This window comes from Physeter macrocephalus, chromosome 7, assembly GCF_002837175.3.
Source record: "Physeter macrocephalus isolate SW-GA chromosome 7, ASM283717v5, whole genome shotgun sequence".
Lineage (NCBI taxonomy): Eukaryota > Metazoa > Chordata > Mammalia > Artiodactyla > Physeteridae > Physeter > Physeter macrocephalus.
The window spans coordinates 29,510,947-29,531,328 of NC_041220.1; the positions used below are offsets into that span (position 1 = coordinate 29,510,947).

The window sequence follows — 20,382 nt, forward strand, 5'->3', positions numbered from 1 at the left end:
AAGACAGCAAAGGGGCAGGGAACGCAGAGCAGAAACCACGCTCGGATCCTGACTGCAGTCGCTCCCTCCAGATCAAATCTGCCTGCACTTACTGGGAAAGGCAAGTTTTCTCTGTAAGGCCTTCCTCAGTTCTGAGTCTTGTCTGTTAAACTTTTACCCTCCTCCTCGATCACCGTCTCCTCACCACCACTTTCATTTCAGGAAGGAAATAGTTAAAAAAGACTCCTACCCTTCAGGGCCTGGGAGTGGGCGGCAGCCTAGTGCTTTATAGTGGCTGCATCCCTGGAGCGCTGGAAGGTTTGGACATTCTTGCCGCCCTAGAGTAGAGGAGAAGGTCTGGGAGCTTTGGGAGAAGGGGAGGACAGACGGGAGGCGTGTTCCTCCGGAGTTTTCCTTTTCTTGCGAGCCCTCGTGCGCGCGCACAGTCATCCCTTTGGTCTGGCGATTGCGGACGGGAGGTGGAGACGCTCCATCCCACCGGCTGGCCGGAGGCGGGCGGCTCGGGGAGGACCTCCCCAGAGAAGCCGTGCCCAGGAAGTTTTGCGAAGCAGAGGCAGCGGTGCAGCCGGGGCCGCTGCCGCGCCGGAGCCCGGGACACTCGCCACCCACCCTCGCCGCCTCGGCTTCCTCTCGCCCAGGCGCCGCGCGCGGACCGGGCAGCCGTCCGCGCCCGCCGAGCTCCACGGTCGGTGCAACTCTTTTCCTTTAGGGGTCCCGAGCTGGGTAGGGAAGACGCCGGCGGGCCCTTCGGTCGGGAGGAGAGGCGAGCCTGGAGCGTTGTAGCCCGGCGCCTGCACCTCCTGCACCAGGGCTGGCATCACCTGCCAGAGGGCGCGAGGCGGCGCGGGCGCCTTCCTGGGCGGGGTGCGCTCCGGGCACGTTGGGGGTTTGGGAAACTGATCCAAGGCGCCTCAGCCTCCCCAGGCGGGCGTCGGATTTTTAGTCAAAAAAACCCAGCCGTTCTCCCCGGGTCGCCCTTTCCCCGAGGCTTGCGAGAACTTTGTGGAACCTCACGCCCTTGTTGTTGGCTCAGGAGCCTACTTGTGAAGTTTGCCCCGCAGCCTGCTTCTCCTCCCGCACGCCCGGGGCATGCCAAGGGTAGCCAAGGGCACTGGGTGTGAGGAACAGACGTGTCTGGAAAAACCCCAGGGCAACTAGTTTGGAAACCTGCCCGTGGAGGTCTGGGCGTTTTGTTCTGTGCCCTCCTTTCATGAACACTTGTTGCCCTTCACGTGCCGAGAACAAGGGCTGTTTCCCATAATCAGCCTCCGTTTACACTATCCTAATGGCGTTCCGGGATAGACCTGACGGCGGAGGGGGCTGGGCTGGGAGGCCTATTAAAGTCAGGCGTTGTCAGTCAGGAGAGTTACTAATTTCTTACCCACCGAGCAAGACCCACCAAAAAAACTTATTTCGAAGTTCCTAGTTTATTTGTTTTTTTTCTCCTCCTGTAGATATTTATGACTCCTCCCACTCCCTCTGTTTTGTGTTAAGTAATTGAGAAACACCTTGGCAGTCATTTCATGTAAATTACCTGCTCTAAACTCTTGCCTTGTGGGTAAGGTCGGAATTTCCAAATTGCTAATTACGAGTGAACTTTGATCCTGAGAGTCTGAGATGTTAAACTGTTAAAGCACAAAGGATTCAGTCCTCTTGCTTAACAATAGCTTTTTTTAAAAATTAATTTATTTTATTTATTTATTTTTGGCTGTATTGGGTCTTTGTTGCTCCGCACAGGCGGGTGGGGGGCTACTCTTCACTGTGGTGCAGGCTTCTCATTGCCGTGGCTTCTCCTGTTGCAGAGCACGGGCTCTAGGCACGCAGGCTTCAGTAGTTGCAGCACACGGGCTTCAGTAGCTGCAGCACGCGGGATCAGTAGTTGTGGCTCGTGGGCTCTAGAGCACAGGCTCAGTAGCTGCGGTGCATGGGCTTAGTTGCTCTGCAGCATGTGGGATCCCAGACCAGGGCTCGAACGTGTGTCCCCAGCATTAGCAGGCAGATTCTCAACCACTGTGCCACCAGGGAAGCCCTTAAAGGTAGTTTTGAACTCCAGCAAATCCTTAGACCCCAAATATGAAGAATGCTGAATCTATAAACCATCAGGTCTGAACCTGAGGTGCTTCACTAGAGCTATGACTGATCATGACTGATGATCTGAAGCACAGCGTGACTTAGAAGAATCAGCTACAGACTCATCCTTGGAGGAACATGCATTTGAAAGGGTTTTTTCCTTTGGTTTTGTATTTTTCACCCAATGATGACATGGCAGCCACGTGCCTTTGCCAGGTATCCCTTAGTTCTGCAGCTTCATATGTGTAGAGAGCTGAAAGAGATGTCTTCAGAAATGATTTCTGTGGTGGCATCATTGTTGGAGGAGAAAGAAAGTGGTTTTCATGGTAGCTGGCGCACGCTTTGATAAGAAACCACAGATTTGATAAGACTTCTCAGCTCCTGCAGTAATCAGCTCACCAAGCAAACCAATGTGCTGACGTTCAAACACGAGTGGTACTTTTGTGAGCGGTGTCAACCCACCATAGATAGCCAGGTCAGTTCACGAAATAGCCTCCTAGCAGACTCTGATGGGCAAAGAGCCATTCCATTTCTGGAAAAGGCCTTCTCTCTTTTACTTTTAAGAAAACTCTTTCTGAAGGTTCATTCCTATTGGGCAACTGGGAGGCTTTAGTCATTAAACAGCACAAAATACTGAAGGATTTCCTTTTTCCCATCTCTGATCTGAAGGGGAGGATGACAATATGCTTTGTTCTTAGAGTTCTGGTCTCCACGGCGGAATGGAAATAGCAGCGTTTCATAGGTCTATCAACATGTGGTCAAATACTCCAAACTGTAAGAAGCAGTAAAAAAACCCCCAAAACTGCAAACTACTTATAATTAAGTCTAGGCAGAACTGTATGCCCAGTATGCCCCTAGCTTAGAAAAACTGATATTTTAAGACTTGACTGAGTCAAGTCTTACGAGCAAAGTAGAGTGAGGTGTTTTACCTGTGCTGCCACTTCTTGGCCACAAAACTGTGACAACTTCTTCAAGGTTCAGTTTCCTCATGATATTGTCCCTGCCTACCTAGAGTTGTACAGCTCAAGTCAGACAACAAATACTGTATATAAGGGATTACTACTATACGTAAAATGTTATTATTAATTCAGTTTCCTGGGGGGAAATCTCTGGGGAAGGCAGAAGTATGCGGTATTTGCACCTTATATTTATTTTAGACCTTCTGTACAACTTGAATAAATCTTATTTCATCCATATATCGACTAAGCCCTAAACTTTGTTGCTAACCAAGATGACTGTCAAAATTCCTAAAAGTTCATATCAAAATTCATATCAACCATGAATAGACTCAAAAGGACACAATTCTTAAAACTTAAGCTGTGACCTGGGTGTATTCATCGTACACACACACTGCATCATAAATGAGCTTATGGCCTTCATTTAAAGATTCACAAAAATTCACAGAAAATATACGAAATATTAAAATGGGAAGAGCCGTTTTTATTTACCTTTACTTGTGTTACCACCAAGCTCCCTCATTTTCCCAGCATCTTTTCTTCAAGAAGAAACCTAGATTTCCTGAACAAGAAGGACCACTTGCTCTCTGCAAGTGACTAAAACAAAACAAAACAAAACAGTGAAATGGTCTTTTGAAAATATCTAACCAACCTCCAAAGTCTATTGCTTCTTCGAAACGCTGGAAACATTGTTAAACCACTTTAGATTCTAAGAAGTCATGAGAATGAGAGACAGTACAGTCTAGTGGTTAAGAGCTCAGGCTCAAAGTCAGACCAACCTGCCTTTGAATCACAGCAGCACCACACCAGCTATGGCCTTGACAAGCTACTTGACCTTGTGTTTCCCTGTGTTTATGATGGAACCATGTATCTGCTTCAGAGGGTCATTGTATGGATTAGAGGGCATCACGCATGTGAAGTGCACAGCACAGTGACTGGGCATAATCAATGTAGCTATAAAGGATGTTTAAAGGATGTATAAAGGATGTTTGGAAAACCAAATAGTATGCCTGGCCTGAGAAAGTCTATTACTCCTAGTTTCATTCATTGGCAAATATCCTGATAATAATTTCTGACGAATGGAAAAGCAAAAAAACTCCTGTCAGAAGATGTTGATTGTACACAGTAATCATCCAGGTTTTCAATAAAATAAATATTTTGTCTTTATCAACTATCTCAATTTTAAATGACTAAGATTGTTAAATGTATTGATGGTGTTAATCAGAGTTCTGTTTTTAAATGAACATTTCATAACACTTCAGATGGCTACCTGAGCTGCATGTTATTCTCATGTTCATTATTTGCCATTGGCAAAACAGCACACATGTTGGAATACTGAATTGTTAATTACAGAATTTGGTGCTTTTATGCCTTAATACTACATAACTTTCACTCAGCATATAATGTCTTTTCTCTTCCATTAATAACTAAAATATTGTTATCTCAACTCGTGAAGATTTTTTTGTAATTCAGGCTATCAGCCTAGGTGTAATGGAGAAAAAAAATAACTAAAATATTGTTATCTCAACTCGTGAAGACTTTTTGTAATTCAGGCTATCAGCCTAGGTGTAATGGAGAAAAAAAATAACTAAAATATTGTTATCTCAACTCGTGAAGATTTTTTGTAATTCAGGCTATCAGCCTAGGTGTAATGTAACTTCTTCTCTACTACTTGAAGGAAAAACTGCCATGTCCTCCTATTACAATCTAGATGTAAGTATAGCTATGGACAAAAGCGAGAGAGACAGAGACAGAGACAGAGGCAGGATACAGAGATATAACTTGCCCTAGCAGAGCTTTGATCTGTTCTTCTTTTGTTCTGCCATGGGGTAACCTGACACAGATATATCTTATCTAATTACCAGATACATCCTGCTTTTTAATTGAAGCAGTAATTATCATTGACTACAGTCTTATTGGCAGCTGGATTTTGTAACCAAAATTATTTTTTCTCTTTTCTCTTTTCAGGTAGAAGAAGGAAAAAAAAAAAGGGTGTCAAAGCAGAAGGATAAGAGACCTGTTCTCAAGTGTGCATCAAGATGGAAACCTTTTGCCTCAGGGTGTTGTTTGGGTTGGCGCTGGTTGGATGTGTCATCAGTGATGATCCTGAGAGCTACAGCACAAATCTAAGCACCCGTGTGGACGATTTCACCACTTTTCCTGGGACGGAACTCAGCTTCATGGTTACCACACATAGACCCACGAATTTGGCCCTCCCCAACAATGGCTCAATGCACAACTATTGCCCACAGCAGACTAAGATTACTTCAGCTTTCAAATACATTAACACTGTGATATCGTGTACTATTTTCATCGTGGGAATGGTGGGGAATGCAACCCTGCTCAGGATCATTTACCAGAACAAGTGCATGAGGAATGGCCCCAACGCACTGATAGCCAGCCTTGCCCTCGGAGACCTTATCTATGTGGTCATTGATCTCCCTATCAATGTATTTAAGGTAGGAAGTAACCACAAATGCATTTGCAGGTTGGAACATATGCTCTGCTTCCACAGTTGAGAGAGGTGCTGCAGACGTTTCTGTACTTTGGAATTTCAGTCTGGGTTTTTACTGAGAGCCATTTCTGCTCTCTTAAAACTGGGTGACATTTGAAATTTTTATTGTTTGTGAAATGTGACACCGATTTTCTAACTTAATTGTTGACAAAATAGTATTTTAGGGATGACTCTTCAAAGTCACGGTCTTGCATGAATGGGATTCTCATGCCAGCCGTGAGCTTGCTGGGTAGATGGGCAATCTGGGGAAGATCCCTGGATTTTTCTGACATTCCATTTCCAGGGTAAGACCTGCTGAACCCAGAAAGTACTTAAAATAAATTTATCTGCAGTTTTGGTTACCTTTTCAATGTGATGCTATTCGGAAGCCCGATATCCATAGTATGGCTTGAAATGAGAAGGGCTTATTTTATTTTGACGGTCTGGATGATTGAAGGCAAAGGTCATGCTGGCTTCCGCAGTTAAGGCAACTTAGGGATAACGGGTGCAAGAGATGGCAGGCCAGTGGTGACCTCATTGAGCAGCATTACTAAAACTGTTTAAAACAGGCATCAGTTTACTGTTGCCTCCCGCATTGCTTCAGCTTACGTTCATGGAGCACCTACTGTGTGCCTGCTGCAGAGCTAGGCAACAAGGATCCAAAGACAATCAAAGGTAGAGCCTGAGTGGGAGAGGAAGAGAACTCACCCACTGTTGGTGTGATCACCTTGCTCTAGGGACTAGTTAGTACCAAAACAACTAAAGCCAAAAGGAATTAGTTATTCCATATTTGGTCTAGTGGTTGTGTGGGGGAAATTGCTGCAAGAATTCAAGTGAGCTAAAATTCAAATGAAATTTCATCATCCGTGTCAGATGTTTTAGAATGTCTTTATTCCTAGCACAGGGAAAGCACTTTCCTCAGCCTTTAGTTTTTCGTCTTCTATGTTATTATCTGTAGAAACAAAACTATTCTGAGCAAGAATATTCTGAAATATGACTTGAAATGGAAAGTTTGTCAGTTGCAGACATGATTAGTTTTAAGTGAAATAGTAGTATCTTGGTTTCAAGTAGATACACTCCAACTGTGGTGAAATGATACTAGCCTACCAGAAAAAGCAGTGGTCTAACCGTAAAAATGAAAACAATGATGAAAATTTTGAACATTACAAGGAAAAATCATCTCAAAATTACTCCAATACACCGTTTGCAAAATTGGGGAAATTAGACAACAAATCAAAATTTAAGGGACTTCCCTGGTGGTCCAGTGGTTAAGATTCCACCTTCCAGTGCAGGCCAGTGGTGACCTCGGGGGCCATGAGTTCAATCCCTGGTCAGTGAACTAAGATCCCACCTGCCACGCAGTATGGCCAAAAATTTTAAAAAAAGAAAAATTTTTAAAATCACATACCATCTCTTTCCACAGAAGAGCATGAATACATGTGTTTTCTATTTGAACTCAAAGCAGGATTTCAGAACCAAATTAGGAGGCAAAATTGAAAATATGTAAATAATTTTAAATATTTAGCATATGCTACAGAACTTTTATTCTTTTCAAAAGTTTTTGATTTTCTCTTAGCGAAATATTACACGGACTCAACACGACTTACTCGGGACATCTCTCTTTAAGAAGAGATTTGAAAATGTTGACAATACTCATTCACAATCATGGTGTGGAGTATTAAACATTGATTGTTCACACGTACACAACTAGTTAACCAACCCATTATGGCTCAGGAAAATAACATAACCGTCTCTGATTAATAATTCCCATTTGACCATGTGCAAAAGCAACTTTTGACATAACCATATCTGCTGAGAAGGAGACTTGCTTATCTCTTTGAGGTGCTACCTGCTATTCATGAGACTGAACTTCATTTCTATTCCGTAGCAACATTTTAAGTCAGATCATCTGAAATATCTCCAAATTCGGTGAAAATTCCAATAAAACTTTGTTTTACATTCATACAGCAATGGGCAAAAACTGACACTTCCTTATTTGACCTTATGATTCTTCCATCTTGGGAATCCAATACTTTATACACCTTATTGTAGTTCTCAACAATGTCGACAGTTTGATGGGTTTTTTCATAGTGGGAGTACATTTGTATAATTCCTGTTTTTCTAAAACTCATGTAATGAGTCCTTTAACCAACATTAATTTTAGAAAGTAAACTTTTGGGGTTAAAAAAAGAAATACTCTTTAGTCATTTCAATCTTCTTCCAGAGGAAAAGAGAAAAGCATTGGAGCGAACAGAAAAGCTTCACAATATTTGAGCATTATTTCTACTTCCTCCTGGCAGTCCATTCCTCTAGGTTAGGAAACCATAAGCTGTTACTATTCCTCTGACTTCTGCCCGGGAGAGTCAAGAGAAATCCTTCTAAGCAATGTGCGCTCTAGGTCCTCATGCCTTTTCTCCACAGCTGCCTCCTGCTCTAAGAGTCTGATGCTTTGGAGCCTCATATATCAGACCTGTGGATTCCTCTGACCATGTCAAGCTACCTCTGCATTGCAGGGCAAAGTAGTAGCCATCCAGTCTCACTTTACCATTATGTTTAGGTACTGATGAAAAATGCATAGACTTGAAGAACATTCTATTAAAGGGATGCATGAAGCTTCTTTATCTCCCCTATTATCAGAATTAGGTTGAAAGAAGAATGGTTTAAAGGATCTGCTATGTTCGTCAAAGAAAGATAAGTTTTCAAATCACACAGGTCGTTATGTTTAACAATTCTATCAATTGCTTTTAGACTCAGTTTTAAGGTGTCTCCAGAGGGAGAACGTTGCACTGAGCTAGGTTAGAGTCAGAGTGAGTGAAAGTAGTGTGAAGATTGAATCTTGGGGCAAGTGAGACTTGCTGATTAGACTGTAGTAATATTACAAGAAAAAGGAGAGCACATGATAAAGTGTTCTTTCTATTCACATTTTATTATCTTTCTCTCACTTTGAAAGAGTTGTACTGAAACTGTTTCATATATTGATATGCTGTAAAACACAACTGAAAATCAATGCAGCAAGTATATCAGACGGCTAGGCTGTTTCTGTTCTGTCATTATCCCATGCAGCTAGTGCTGGGTAGCTTTGGATCATCTGTGGGCATAGAAGAGGGGTTCACTACACATCTGAATTTCCAAGTTTCCTAGTTGATCTCTATAGCCTCAGGATTTCTTCTGTCAGGATGTACTGGACTTTGCTTGTACTTATCGAGTGCTGCTCTTCTCAGAAACCCCCAAGAGCTCCTGCTTCTCACTGGTTCCTAACACACATGTGCAGCTCTTGTCCTCATGTCATCACTACGCCTAAGTAACATTCTCTGCCCTAAATGTCATTCTCAGAGAGGCTGGATATAGTCACCGAATTGCTGCTGCTGAAGCATGTACAGATCCTAAATTTAAAAATGAATTAGGTCTGGAGTTACATACATTTCATAGAGAAGAAATAACCCAGAAAGTGGAGAGAAATTCCTCTAGCCCTTGCGTACACTCATGCACGTGCACACACACACACATACATACACTACCTGGTGATAAAAATCGGACAGTCTGAGACGATAAAATGTAAAACAGAAGGAACCAAAAGATGCAAATAAATGCCAATTACCTTCTTGGTTTTCAAATGGCAATGTTAAAGAAACGGTATTATTTATCACAGGATTACTCTAATTTGGAATTGTGCAAAAAACATATCATTAATTTCATGAGCAGACTGACAAAACCAGGAGAGAGGAAGGAGAAGGAGTTAGCAGACCCTTTCAAACATTCACACTTGTAACCTAAACTGATGATGGATTCAATTTGTCAAGAAATTACACTATCTGATATCCTGAATTTTCAAGGAATGCAAAAAGTTAGGCAAGTAGATTAATCTGTATATAAAATATTTACATTCATTACGATGGCAAAATAATTAAAGCACTGTATCTGTGTTTAGAATCCAAAAATGCCCCCCAATGACTAAATGCCAATACAGATTAGAAGTATAGAATTTAATAATCATATTCTTTAATGATTTATTTATGCCCTAGAGTGTCATCTATAGGGAGATGAGTTTTAATTTTGAATAGAGTGGAAACCCTAAAAGTGATGTTTGTGCACGGGTGGGCCAAAGCCTGGTGTCATGTGCTTTCAAGATAACCATCACCCAGATGTGCACACGGATATGCCCATAAACCACTGCACCTTAGCCTCTTAAGTAGAAACAGAAGTGTGGAGAAATATATGTAGGAGAGAAGTAGAATGGAGAGGATGAGAATGATGGCCATGGGAAGAGAGAGGCAGTTGAGTCCAATGACTTGGCATAGAAATGTCAGCACAGCAGGGAGTTGGAACCAGTGAGGTCATAGATAATACTGTAAATGAATAATGTCTCCACTTAGTGTGTGGGGTAAAGCAGATCTCTGAGAACAAATGAAGCAGCCAGTGATACATCCAGTAATCAGCTGTTGACCACTTTAGTCCACTCTAAGCAACCACCTCTTCCTGAGGACAACGATGAAAAATAAACAAAATTTCTGTATGAAATTATCAGGAATATTTTGCAATGAAAAGCCAAGATTCCCAATATGTTGCTCTGGCAGAGGATCTGAGCAATGTGGAAACCAGAGACATTCACACAAAGCCAGTTTATCTCCATATTCACACAGCCTTTGACATCTTGTGCAACTGGGATCCATCCTGTTGGGGCAGCCATACAAAAGTTGTTTCTTGACACATCAAATCACAACATATAAGTTGTATGCCTCAAACACAGTAGCTGTTCAATTAATGCTTTTTGATATGATTTAATAAAATCATATCAGAAGGATATGATTAAAATTAACTTCTTTTTTTTAATTGAAGTAGAGTTGATTTACAATGTTGTGTTAGTTTCTGGTGTACAGCAAAGTGATTCATTTATATATATATATATATTCTTTTTCATATTCTTTTCCATTATAGGTTATTACAGGATATTGAATATAGTTCCCTGTGCTATACAGTAGAACCTTGTTTATCTCATTCTATATATAATAGTTTGCGTCTGCTAACCCCAAACTCCTGGTGCACCCCTCCCCCACTCACCCTCCCCCTTGGCAACCACAAGTCTGTTCTCTATGTCTGTGAGTCTGTTTCTGTTTCATAGATAAGTAAAAAATATGGGAACACTTCACAAATTTGCATGTCATCCTTGCCCAGGAGCCATGCTAATCTTCTCTGTATCATTCCAATTTTAGTATATGTGCTCCTGAAGGGAGCACTAAAATATACTTGTAATCAGATTTTTCTGAGACCTTCAAATTAAAATATTGATGATGATGATGATGTTGATTTGTCAGAGGGATTCTTCGTTTACAGACAAGGCACAGGGTATTATCTGTGGTCTGCACATACTACTCCCCCAAGCTGATCCAATTACACACCGTTGCATATGTGATAGATGTTTGCCTTTTACTCATCATCAAGCAAATAAAGACAGGCCTTTCTCAGGTATTCCAGTAATAGCGCTATAATCGTAAAATTAGGTATAGAAACTGTATTTCCTGAATTTTAAGAGAGAAAATGTGTCCCTTCACCAAGCTCTCTGTCCCTTGAAGGTGCATTGCACTCCAGCTCATCGTGTCTTGTTAGATAGCTCTGACCCTGCCTCATCTCCAGGCACCTCTCTCTTCATGTTTTTCATCTACCCCTCTTCACTCCAGCTAACCAAGAGTACCCAGATGATCCTTCTACCTTGAATATTTTCCCTCATGCCTTCTCTGGCTTATTCCACTTTGTTCTTCAGATCTCAGCTGAAGCATCTTTTTATCTGGCAAGTATCCCTAACATAGACTAGGTCAGTGCCTTTCTCATGTGCTCCCATGACACCTTCTAGTAACCCCCTAAGAGCATCTAACACACGCTCTGTTGTCCCTGCCAATTCGCTTGCCTGTCTGCCCCACTAGACTGCAAGTCCCCTGAGGCACACTGCCATGATTCTCATTTATCGTTGTATCTCCACATCCAGCACTGTGCCCAGCTTTCAAAATATTTGATGCATGAGCAAAATACTCATTTTGCTCGAATACTCTATTTGCCTCTGTAAGAATGTTTTTCTCCCAGGCAATTCCAGATCTAAAGGCAGACTTGCTTTTTGAATTTACTGAATCTCTACTTTTTTCCTGCAAACCAGGGATGTCTCAGGGTCCATAAATCTGTGAAAAATCTGTCAACCTAGAGTGACACATAACAGGATTGTTTTCCCCTTGTCCCTTTGTCTTTAGAAGTCAAGAGTTCTTGTTCTATGGTTCCGGAATTATATTGTTTAATTTCCTCTCTCTCTGGTACATATAACCAATTGAAGAGTCTCTTTTCAAGATTTCTGTGCAATATGCATTCTTTGAGCATAGTTGTAATTGTGGTTTTGATTGAAATATTAAACCTACAAGTGATTTGGAATATCAAAATGAACATTCATATCACAAAAGATTTTAGTTACTCTTTAGAGAACAGGAAATGTGTTGATTTTCTAGCATGGCTAAAACACAAGCACATTGCAAAAGTTCATTATGCTAACCAGCTGACTTAAGGATATATGTACATATAAAATAACAGAGTGATACATTTATTACCCAACTTGCTGTTTGTTATAAGGAAGTTGCTGTCTGGAAAGGCTTCAGAACCCTCTCCAACTCTACCTCCCCTTCTGACTTTTCGTTTCCTGTGTCTGGGAACCTCATTGCTTTCTCTCATGGTCCTGTTAAGTAATTATTCTCATGTGAGGTTACTGGGCTAACCCTCAGCATTTGGTTCACAGCACAGTTATTCCCGTTTCAGTGATGGGGGATGGAAACCATCCGTAACTGCAAGATCGTTCCCATGGCTGAGGAGGGAGAGATGGATTCAGTCCCCTTCTCATTAGGAAGGTGTTGGGCTGTATAAAGCATCATAGCTGAAGACATTTCTCCATCAGACAGTTCAGATCACAGAAGAGGTTGCTGTATTCTAAACTTCACTTAAATAGTGATGCATAAATGTTTTACTTTTGAGAAAAGAATTTTCACATATACACTGTGTGTGTGTGTGTGTGTGTGTGTGTGTGTGTGTGTGTAATGTTGCAGTAATTCCAGCACTCTGTGCAGTAAAAGCAGATGTCCTGGCTATTTTATTCTGAAATATTTCTATAGTGTCTTTATCTTTTGAGTTGCTAGCATGTGAGTGTTATTTTCTTATTATCATACAAAGTTTATACAGTTCGTGTAAAGCGTGTGTGAACTAAAATGAAAGAGGTATGAAGTTTACTGTCTCTGAAGTTGATTTGAAGACTAGAGTGGTTAGATAAGGAATGTTCTAAGAAATTCTGTCAAAATAAATTTGATATACAGCCAGAAATTCTACAACTGCTTTCTGGAGCTACCGTATTCTCTTGAGAGCTAGAGTAACTGCTTTCTATAGCTACAGTTTTATTTTTAACTAGGTCTAGTTTTTCTTGGAAAAACTTTCCTACATTATAAAGTTAATAGTTGAAATTAAACTCAATAATAGAACTGAACGTATCATTCAATGTTAATAGTTGATAGCCTTATTTTAAAATTTGAACATCAAAGATTTTACAAAACCACATGCTCTAAAATGTTTATTTAAATTTGGAAGGTTTGAAATCGCCAGTGTTCCTGAACTCAAGAAGAAAAATCAAGTGTGCCCTCAGATTTAATACCATTTTTGTGGATGTGCAAATTTAGAGATTACTTTGTATAATTTAAACTTCTCTAAAAGTTTCATCCACATTTTTTGCCATCACGACTTACTTGGAGACTAGGATAGATAACAGGATCTACTCAAATCATGCTTCTCATAACACTTATCTTAAACACGGGAGTCCTATTATTGGGTTGGCCAAAAAGTTCATTTTGGTTTTTCATAACATCTCACAGAAAAACCCAACTGAACTTTTTGGCCAACCCAATATTTTTTAGATCAAATTTTATACTAGAAAGTAATGTGGATGGGCAACTGATTGGCCATTTGGTTACTCAGTTACATCAGGTCTCTCTTCTCTGAATGTTCTTCATTTATTCATTCATAAATATTTTTTGAGCTCCTACTATATACCAGTTACTGGGGAAATAGCAGTGAAGAAAAACAATCATCCTTGTCTTCGTGGAGTTTGCATTCTAGTAGAAGAACAAGACAACAGGCAAGTTAATAAGTAAATATATAGTATGTGAGATAACTGCTAAGGAGAAAAGTAAAATAGGGAAGAGAAATAAAAGAAGAGGAAGAGGGTATTCATCTTAGTGTGAGTGGCTGAAGAAGAACTCAATACAAGGTGATGCTGAATAAAAACTAGAACTTAAAAGGAGCAAACCATGCCACTATCCAAAGTGAGAGCATCCAGCCAGAGGAAATGGCAAGTGCAAAGGCCCAGGGGCAGGAATGTGCCTGAAGGGTTAAAGGAGCAGCAAGGAAACCATGGTGGTTGAGTGGAAGGAAGAGAATAGTAACAGATGAGATCACAGGGATACTGGGGTAGGGCAGGTGATGGGGAGAAGCAGATAACGTGGGGCCTAACAGTAGGTGACTATATAATTTTTTGTCCAAACCAAGATGCTTTGAGAGTGAAAGTAGACACTATCAATAATTGCATCTGGACAATAGGCATAAACCAAGACTCCTGGAAAAAATAGGAAGCGTGGTCACCCAATGTATACACCTTTATAAAGCCTTTAGCCTTTTTCTCCGAGTGAGATAGGAAGCTTTTAGAAGGTTATGAGCAGGACTTCCCTGGTGGCGCAGTCGTTAAGAATTCACCTGCCGATGCAGGGGACACGGGTTCGAGCCCTGGTCTGGGAAGATCCCATGTGCTGCGGAGCAGCTAAGCCTGTGTGCCAGAACTACTGAGCCTGCACTCTAAAGCCCGCGAGCCACAACTACTGAGCCCACGTGCCACAACTACTGAGCCCGCGTGCCTAGAGCCTGTGCTCCGCAACGAGAAGCCACCGGAATGAGAAGCCCGTGCACTGCAATGAAGAGTAGCACCTGCTCGCTACAACTAGAGAAAGCCCGCGCACAGCAATGAAGACCCAAAGTAGCCAAAAATAAAGTAATTAATTTTTTTTAAAAAGGAAGGTTATGGGTAGATGAGTGACATGATCTGGTTTACATTTTAACAAAAACATGCTGGCTACTGTGCTGGGAAGCATTTCCTGAATCGATGAAGGAAAAATATGCAGTCTTAAAGTATGTTATGTATACCAATTTATAACATGACCCAAAGCCTAATTAGTGTTTACTCTGTACCAAGCTAACTCATTTGCTCCTCACAGTAAACTTATCCTATATGACTGTTGCCTGAAAATGAATAAACTGAGGCATGGTGTTTAAGGAATGTCCTCAAGACTACACAGTTAGTGAGTTGCAGAGCCAGGATTTGGATCCAGTCTGATCCCAGAGGTCATGCTGTTAGCTAAGCTGCCACACTGCTTCTCTTCCATATGCCTCATAAGACAAACTTGATAGTCATCCAGATGTCCTCCCTAGTACAGAAATATATTTTCAAAGACTGTGTTCAAAAACAGTCATCCCCTTTTCTCTCCTGCATTAAACCCAATACTTCTTTAGTTGCTTATTTAAGACAGAAGTGACACACTATAAAGGAAGATGTGTATGAAACAGAGGTTGCTCTCCAGAATAGCATTTATGTTGTAAGTCTTGCAGATTGCATGGGAACATCTGTCAAACAGATTTTTGTATTCCATACTCATTGTCATGTTGGTGAGATCAACTGACGGAAGGGAGCCAGAAAATAAAATTTTTTTAAAATGAAAAGAAATGTTAAGTTCTTTGATGGACTGATTGCCTAGACATATACATCTGGTTATCTGCTCAGAGGAACACTTTTTGCCAAACTGGTGTCTCATCTAGTTATCATTGGAAAGGCTAGGCAATTTGTTGGCATGAGACAGAAAAATGAGTGTCTATGGCTATCCCAAGGTTTCGGTTGGGGTACAAACACCTGGTTTTATTGATAAAACTAAATGTTGCATTTCTAGATCTTCCTCCTTAGGAGTTGACCAGATGCATAGGAATTAAAAGGGTAATGTGAAAGCATAATGGACGACATTTGGGAATATGTCTCAAATGATATTTAAAAAGAAGCAAGAAATAAAATACCTAGGAATAAACTTAACCAAGGAGGTGAAAGACCTATACTCTGAAAACTATAAAACACTGATGAAGGAAACTTAAGATGATACAAAGAAAGGGAAAGATACCCCATGCTCTTGGATTGGAAGAATTAATATTGTTAAAATGGCCATATTACCCAAAGCGATCTACAGATTTAATGTAATCCCTATCTAAATACTCATGACATTTCTCACAGAAGTAGGACAAATAATTCTAAAATTTATATGGAACCACAAAAGACCCTGAATTGCCAAAAAAATCTTGAGAAAAAAGAACAAAGCTGGAGGTATCACCCTCCCTGACTTCAGACTATACTACTGTACAAAGCTACAGTAATCAAAACAGTATGGTACTGGCACAAAAACAGACATACAGATCAACGGAACAGGATAGAGCCCAGAAATAAACCCACACACATATTCAGTCAATTAATCTTTGACAAAGGAGGAGGCAAGAGTATAAAGTGGGAAAAAGACAGTCTCTTCAATAAGTGGTGCTGAGAAAACTGGGCAACTATTAATATATGTAAAACAATGAGATTAGGACATTTCCTCACACCATATACAAAAATAAACTCAAAATGGATTAAAGACCTAAATGTAAGACCTGAAACCATAAAATTCCTAGACGAGAACATAGAATATGCTTTGACATAAATCATAGCAATATGTTTTTGGATTTATCTCCTAAGGCAAAAGAAATAAAAGCAAAAATAAATAAATGAGATCAATTAAACTTAAAAGCTTTTGCGCAACAAAGGAAACTATCAGCAAAATGAAAACACAACCTACGAAATGGGACAAAATAGTTGCAAATGATATGACTAACAAGGGGTTAATATTCAAAATATATAAAGTTTGTACAACTCAATATCAAAAAAATAAACAACCCAGTCAAAAAATGGGCCAAAGACCTAAATAGACATTTTTCCGAAGACAACATACATATGTTAACAGGCACATAAAAAGATATTCAGCTTCCCTAATTATTAGAGAAATGTAAATCAAAACAACAATGAGATCACCTCACACCTGTCAGAATGGCCATCATCAAAAAGTCTACACATAACAAATACTGGCAAGGATGTAGGAGAAATGGAACACTTGTGCACTGTTGGTGGGAATGTAAATTGGTGCAGCCACTATGGAAAACAGTATAGAGGTTCCTCAAAAAACTAAAAATAGAACTACCATATGATCCATCCCTGCCTGGGTTTATATCTGGAAAAAATGAAAATACTAATTTGAAAAGATACATGCAACCCCAATGTTCATAGTAGCATTATTTACAATAGCCAAGGTATGGAAGCAGATAAATGGATAAAAAAGATGTTGTAGGGCTTCCCTGGTGACGCAGTGGTTGGGAATCCGCCTGCCAATGTGGGGGCCACGGGTTCGGGCCCGGGTCTGGGAGGCTCCCACATGCCGCAGAGCAGCTGGGCCCGTGTGCCACAGCTGCTGAGCCTGCGCTCTAGAGCCCGCAAGCCTGGAGACTGTGCTCTGCAACAAGAGAAGCCACTGCAGTGGGGGACCCACGCGCCGCAACCAAGGGTGGCCTTCGCCACAGCTGGGGAGAGCCCACGTGCGGCAGCGGAGACCCAGTGCAACCATAAATAAATAAATAAATAAATATAATTTTTTTTAAAAAAACATGTATGTATATATACAATGGATTATTACTCAGCAATAAACAAAGAATGAGATTCTGCCATTTGCGGCAACATGGATGGACCTAGAGAATATTATGCTTTGTGAAGTAAGTCAGACAGAGAAAGGCAAATACTGTATGATATCACTTATTTGTGGAATCTAAAATATAAAACAAGTGAATGTATATAGCAAAACAGAAACAGGCTCACAGATATAGAAAACAAACTGGTGGTCACCAGTGGTTTGGGGGGAGATAGGGGTATTGGATTAAGAGATACAAACTACTATGTATAAAATAGATAAGCAACAAGGATATATTGTATAGCACAGGGAATTATAGCCATTATTTTGTAATAACGCTTAATGGAGTATAATCTATAAAAATACTGAATCACTATGCTGTACACCTTAAACCAATGTAATATTGTAAATTAACTATACTTCCATAAAATAAAATAAACTAGAAATCCTCAATTTAAAAAAAATTTACAATGAAATTTAATGAAATGGTTTCATTAAATCTGAAGCTATTTGAATAAGGAACTTTATTAACATCCCTAATTTTTTTTTTTTTTGGCCATGCCACACGGCATGTGGGATCTTAGTTCCCCGACCAGGGGTCGAACCCGTGCCCCCGGCATTGGAAGCGTGGAGTCTTAACCACTGGACCACCAGAGAAGTCCCTAATATCCCTAATTTTAAAAGCAAACTATATTGAGCATGTTCAAAATAGCCAAAATCATTCCTTTCAAAATATAAAAGGTAATGGGCACACATCTCTTTGCCAAATATTGAATAACTACTATGCCCCATCCCACATGAGTTTTATGTCAGATAAAGCAATTCTGTAGAATGTCTGTATATTTTAAAAAATCTGGCCACTGTGAACTTTTAGCTTAGTTTCACAAAACAAAAATGTTTAGAATACTCCAGCGTTTCTCTTTCAAAATGATGTCAAGTATGTCACAAATGCTGTGTTTCTCTGCCTATTTCCTTTGTTTCCACAAATTTTATGTTCTTATAGAAGGTAAATCTATGAAAATTTAGGGTAGTGTTACATCATTTAAGAGCTATAATACTTTGTAAACATTTTTTGACATTTTATTGAGGTGTAATATACATGGAAAAAAAAAATGTACGTTAAGTGTCAGCTCTATGAATTTTCACCAGATGAACACATCTATGTAACCAGGATCGAGAATCAGAACATTACCTACACCCAGAAGTCCCTCAGTCACTAATTACCCAAACTCCCAAGGCAACCACTTTCCTGACTTCTAACAGCAGGAATTGGTTTGCCTACTTTTGTGTTTTATGTAAATGGAACCATATGACATATAATCTTTTCTGTCTCGCTTCCTTTGATCAGCACTATGTTTGTGAGAATAACCCATGCTGCTGAGTTTAGTTGTAGCTTATTCATTCTCATTATTGTATAGCACTTCGCTGTCTGAATATGCCACAATGTGTTTATTCATTCTACTTAGGTAGACATTTAAATAGTTTCCAATTTTGAGCTCATATGAATAGTGCATCTATGGACATTCTCACATGCATCTTTTTGTGTGCATATATAGTACTGAAAAAATAAATATATACAGATATATAAAACTTAACATGTATATATAAATATATATAACACTTAAATATCAACATACATACCTATATACTAAATAAATGCCTTTAATATAAATCTTGATCATGAATACTTAAATATCAACATATATATTTATAAACTAAATATATGCTTTTAACATAAATCTTTTATCATAATCCTTTTATATTTTGATCAGTAATTTTGGAGAACCACCAGGGCATGGTACAGTACTGGGAACTAGGCAGAATTTCCTAGATGGAATTCTTTTCTAAAAGCTCTAAAGGCTTGTGTGGCATATGTCTGAACTTTGTTCATTATAATTCTTCTTGGCCTTTCAAGCAAATCTATTATCTGCCTTCATATTGGATAATCCCCAAATCAACTCACACATTTACTAAGTGTCTATAGAAAACACAAAGAAATCTAGGACAGTTGCGCCTCTGAGTGGCTTGCATTCTGTGTGAGGATACATATATTCCATCAAGTTAGCCTGAATGCCAGGGGAATTTTATAGCCCAGTGTTCTGTTGAAATTTTTTGAGACCATTGAACACAATTTTACTGAAAAAAATAACATTTTGAATGTAAAACACCTATTACCATTTTCTTTAAAAACAGAAAAACTGGGCTTCCCTGGTGGCGCAGTGTTTGAGAGTCCGCCTGCCGATGCAGGGGACATGGGTTCGTGCCCCGGTCCGGGAAGATCCCCCATGCCGCGGAGCGGCTGGGCCCGTGAGCCATGGCCGCTGAGCCTGCGCGTCCGGAGCCTGTGCTCCGCAACGGGAGAGGCCACAACACTGAGAGGCCCGCGTACCGCAAAAAAAAGAAAAAAAAAAAAAAAAAAAACAGAAAAACTGTCACCTCTCCTCCTAAAGTAATATATGCAGCTAAACCAAAATTAATCAAATTAATCTCAAGAGACACAGAAATAAAATTAGGTTTCAGCATTTTCCATTACTGCTGCAGTAAATGGCCATTTATTTTAAAACTTTAAAGCGCCCCATGAAACGCAGATTAAAAAGCACTGATTTCAGACAGTAAATGTTCTGAGAGTTTAAGTTGGATTGATGAAATTTTCCAGACAATCTCTCTGAGGTTATTTTTGTCAAATGACATATTTTGGGATGCCGGTTACTAGGTAAAACTTGGAGGTTTAGTTGTAATCTGGTTACTGCATTATTCTAAGACAAAATGGTAAGGGAGGGTTGCTATAGAAATTTACCAAATTGTAGCATATGAAGACAGATCTAAAAGAAAATCCTTCCTAACATCAACACCAAAATTTGCATTGCAACATCACTAGAAAGAAATTTTATGTATCAAAACCACTAAGTAGACTTTTTTTTTTTTTTTTTTTTTTTTTTTTTGCGGTACGCGGGCCTCCCTCCGTTGCGGCCTCTCCCGTTGCGGAGCACAGGCTCCGGACGCGCAGGCTCAGCGGCCATGGCTCACGGGCCCAGCCGCTTCGCAGCATGTG

General features: G+C 40.1%; 1 protein-coding gene and 1 non-coding gene across 2 annotated transcripts in view; one reads left to right on the forward strand and one right to left on the reverse strand.

Annotated features, from left to right (window-relative positions):
• Nucleotides 1-317: 317 nt before the first annotated feature.
• EDNRA (endothelin receptor type A) overlaps nucleotides 318-20,382 on the forward strand; it is a 64,685-nt gene continuing 44,620 nt past the window's right edge. The window contains exons 1-2 of the mRNA XM_007120212.4: nucleotides 318-685; nucleotides 4,995-5,485. Of these exons, the coding sequence (XP_007120274.1) occupies nucleotides 5,066-5,485 (420 nt within the window). The 5' untranslated portion in view covers nucleotides 318-685; nucleotides 4,995-5,065. The remainder of the gene's footprint in view (nucleotides 686-4,994; nucleotides 5,486-20,382) is intronic.
• LOC112065699 (U6 spliceosomal RNA) lies at nucleotides 10,648-10,754 on the reverse strand. The gene has a single exon (XR_002892193.1). It is a non-coding gene; the product is annotated as a U6 spliceosomal RNA (small nuclear RNA).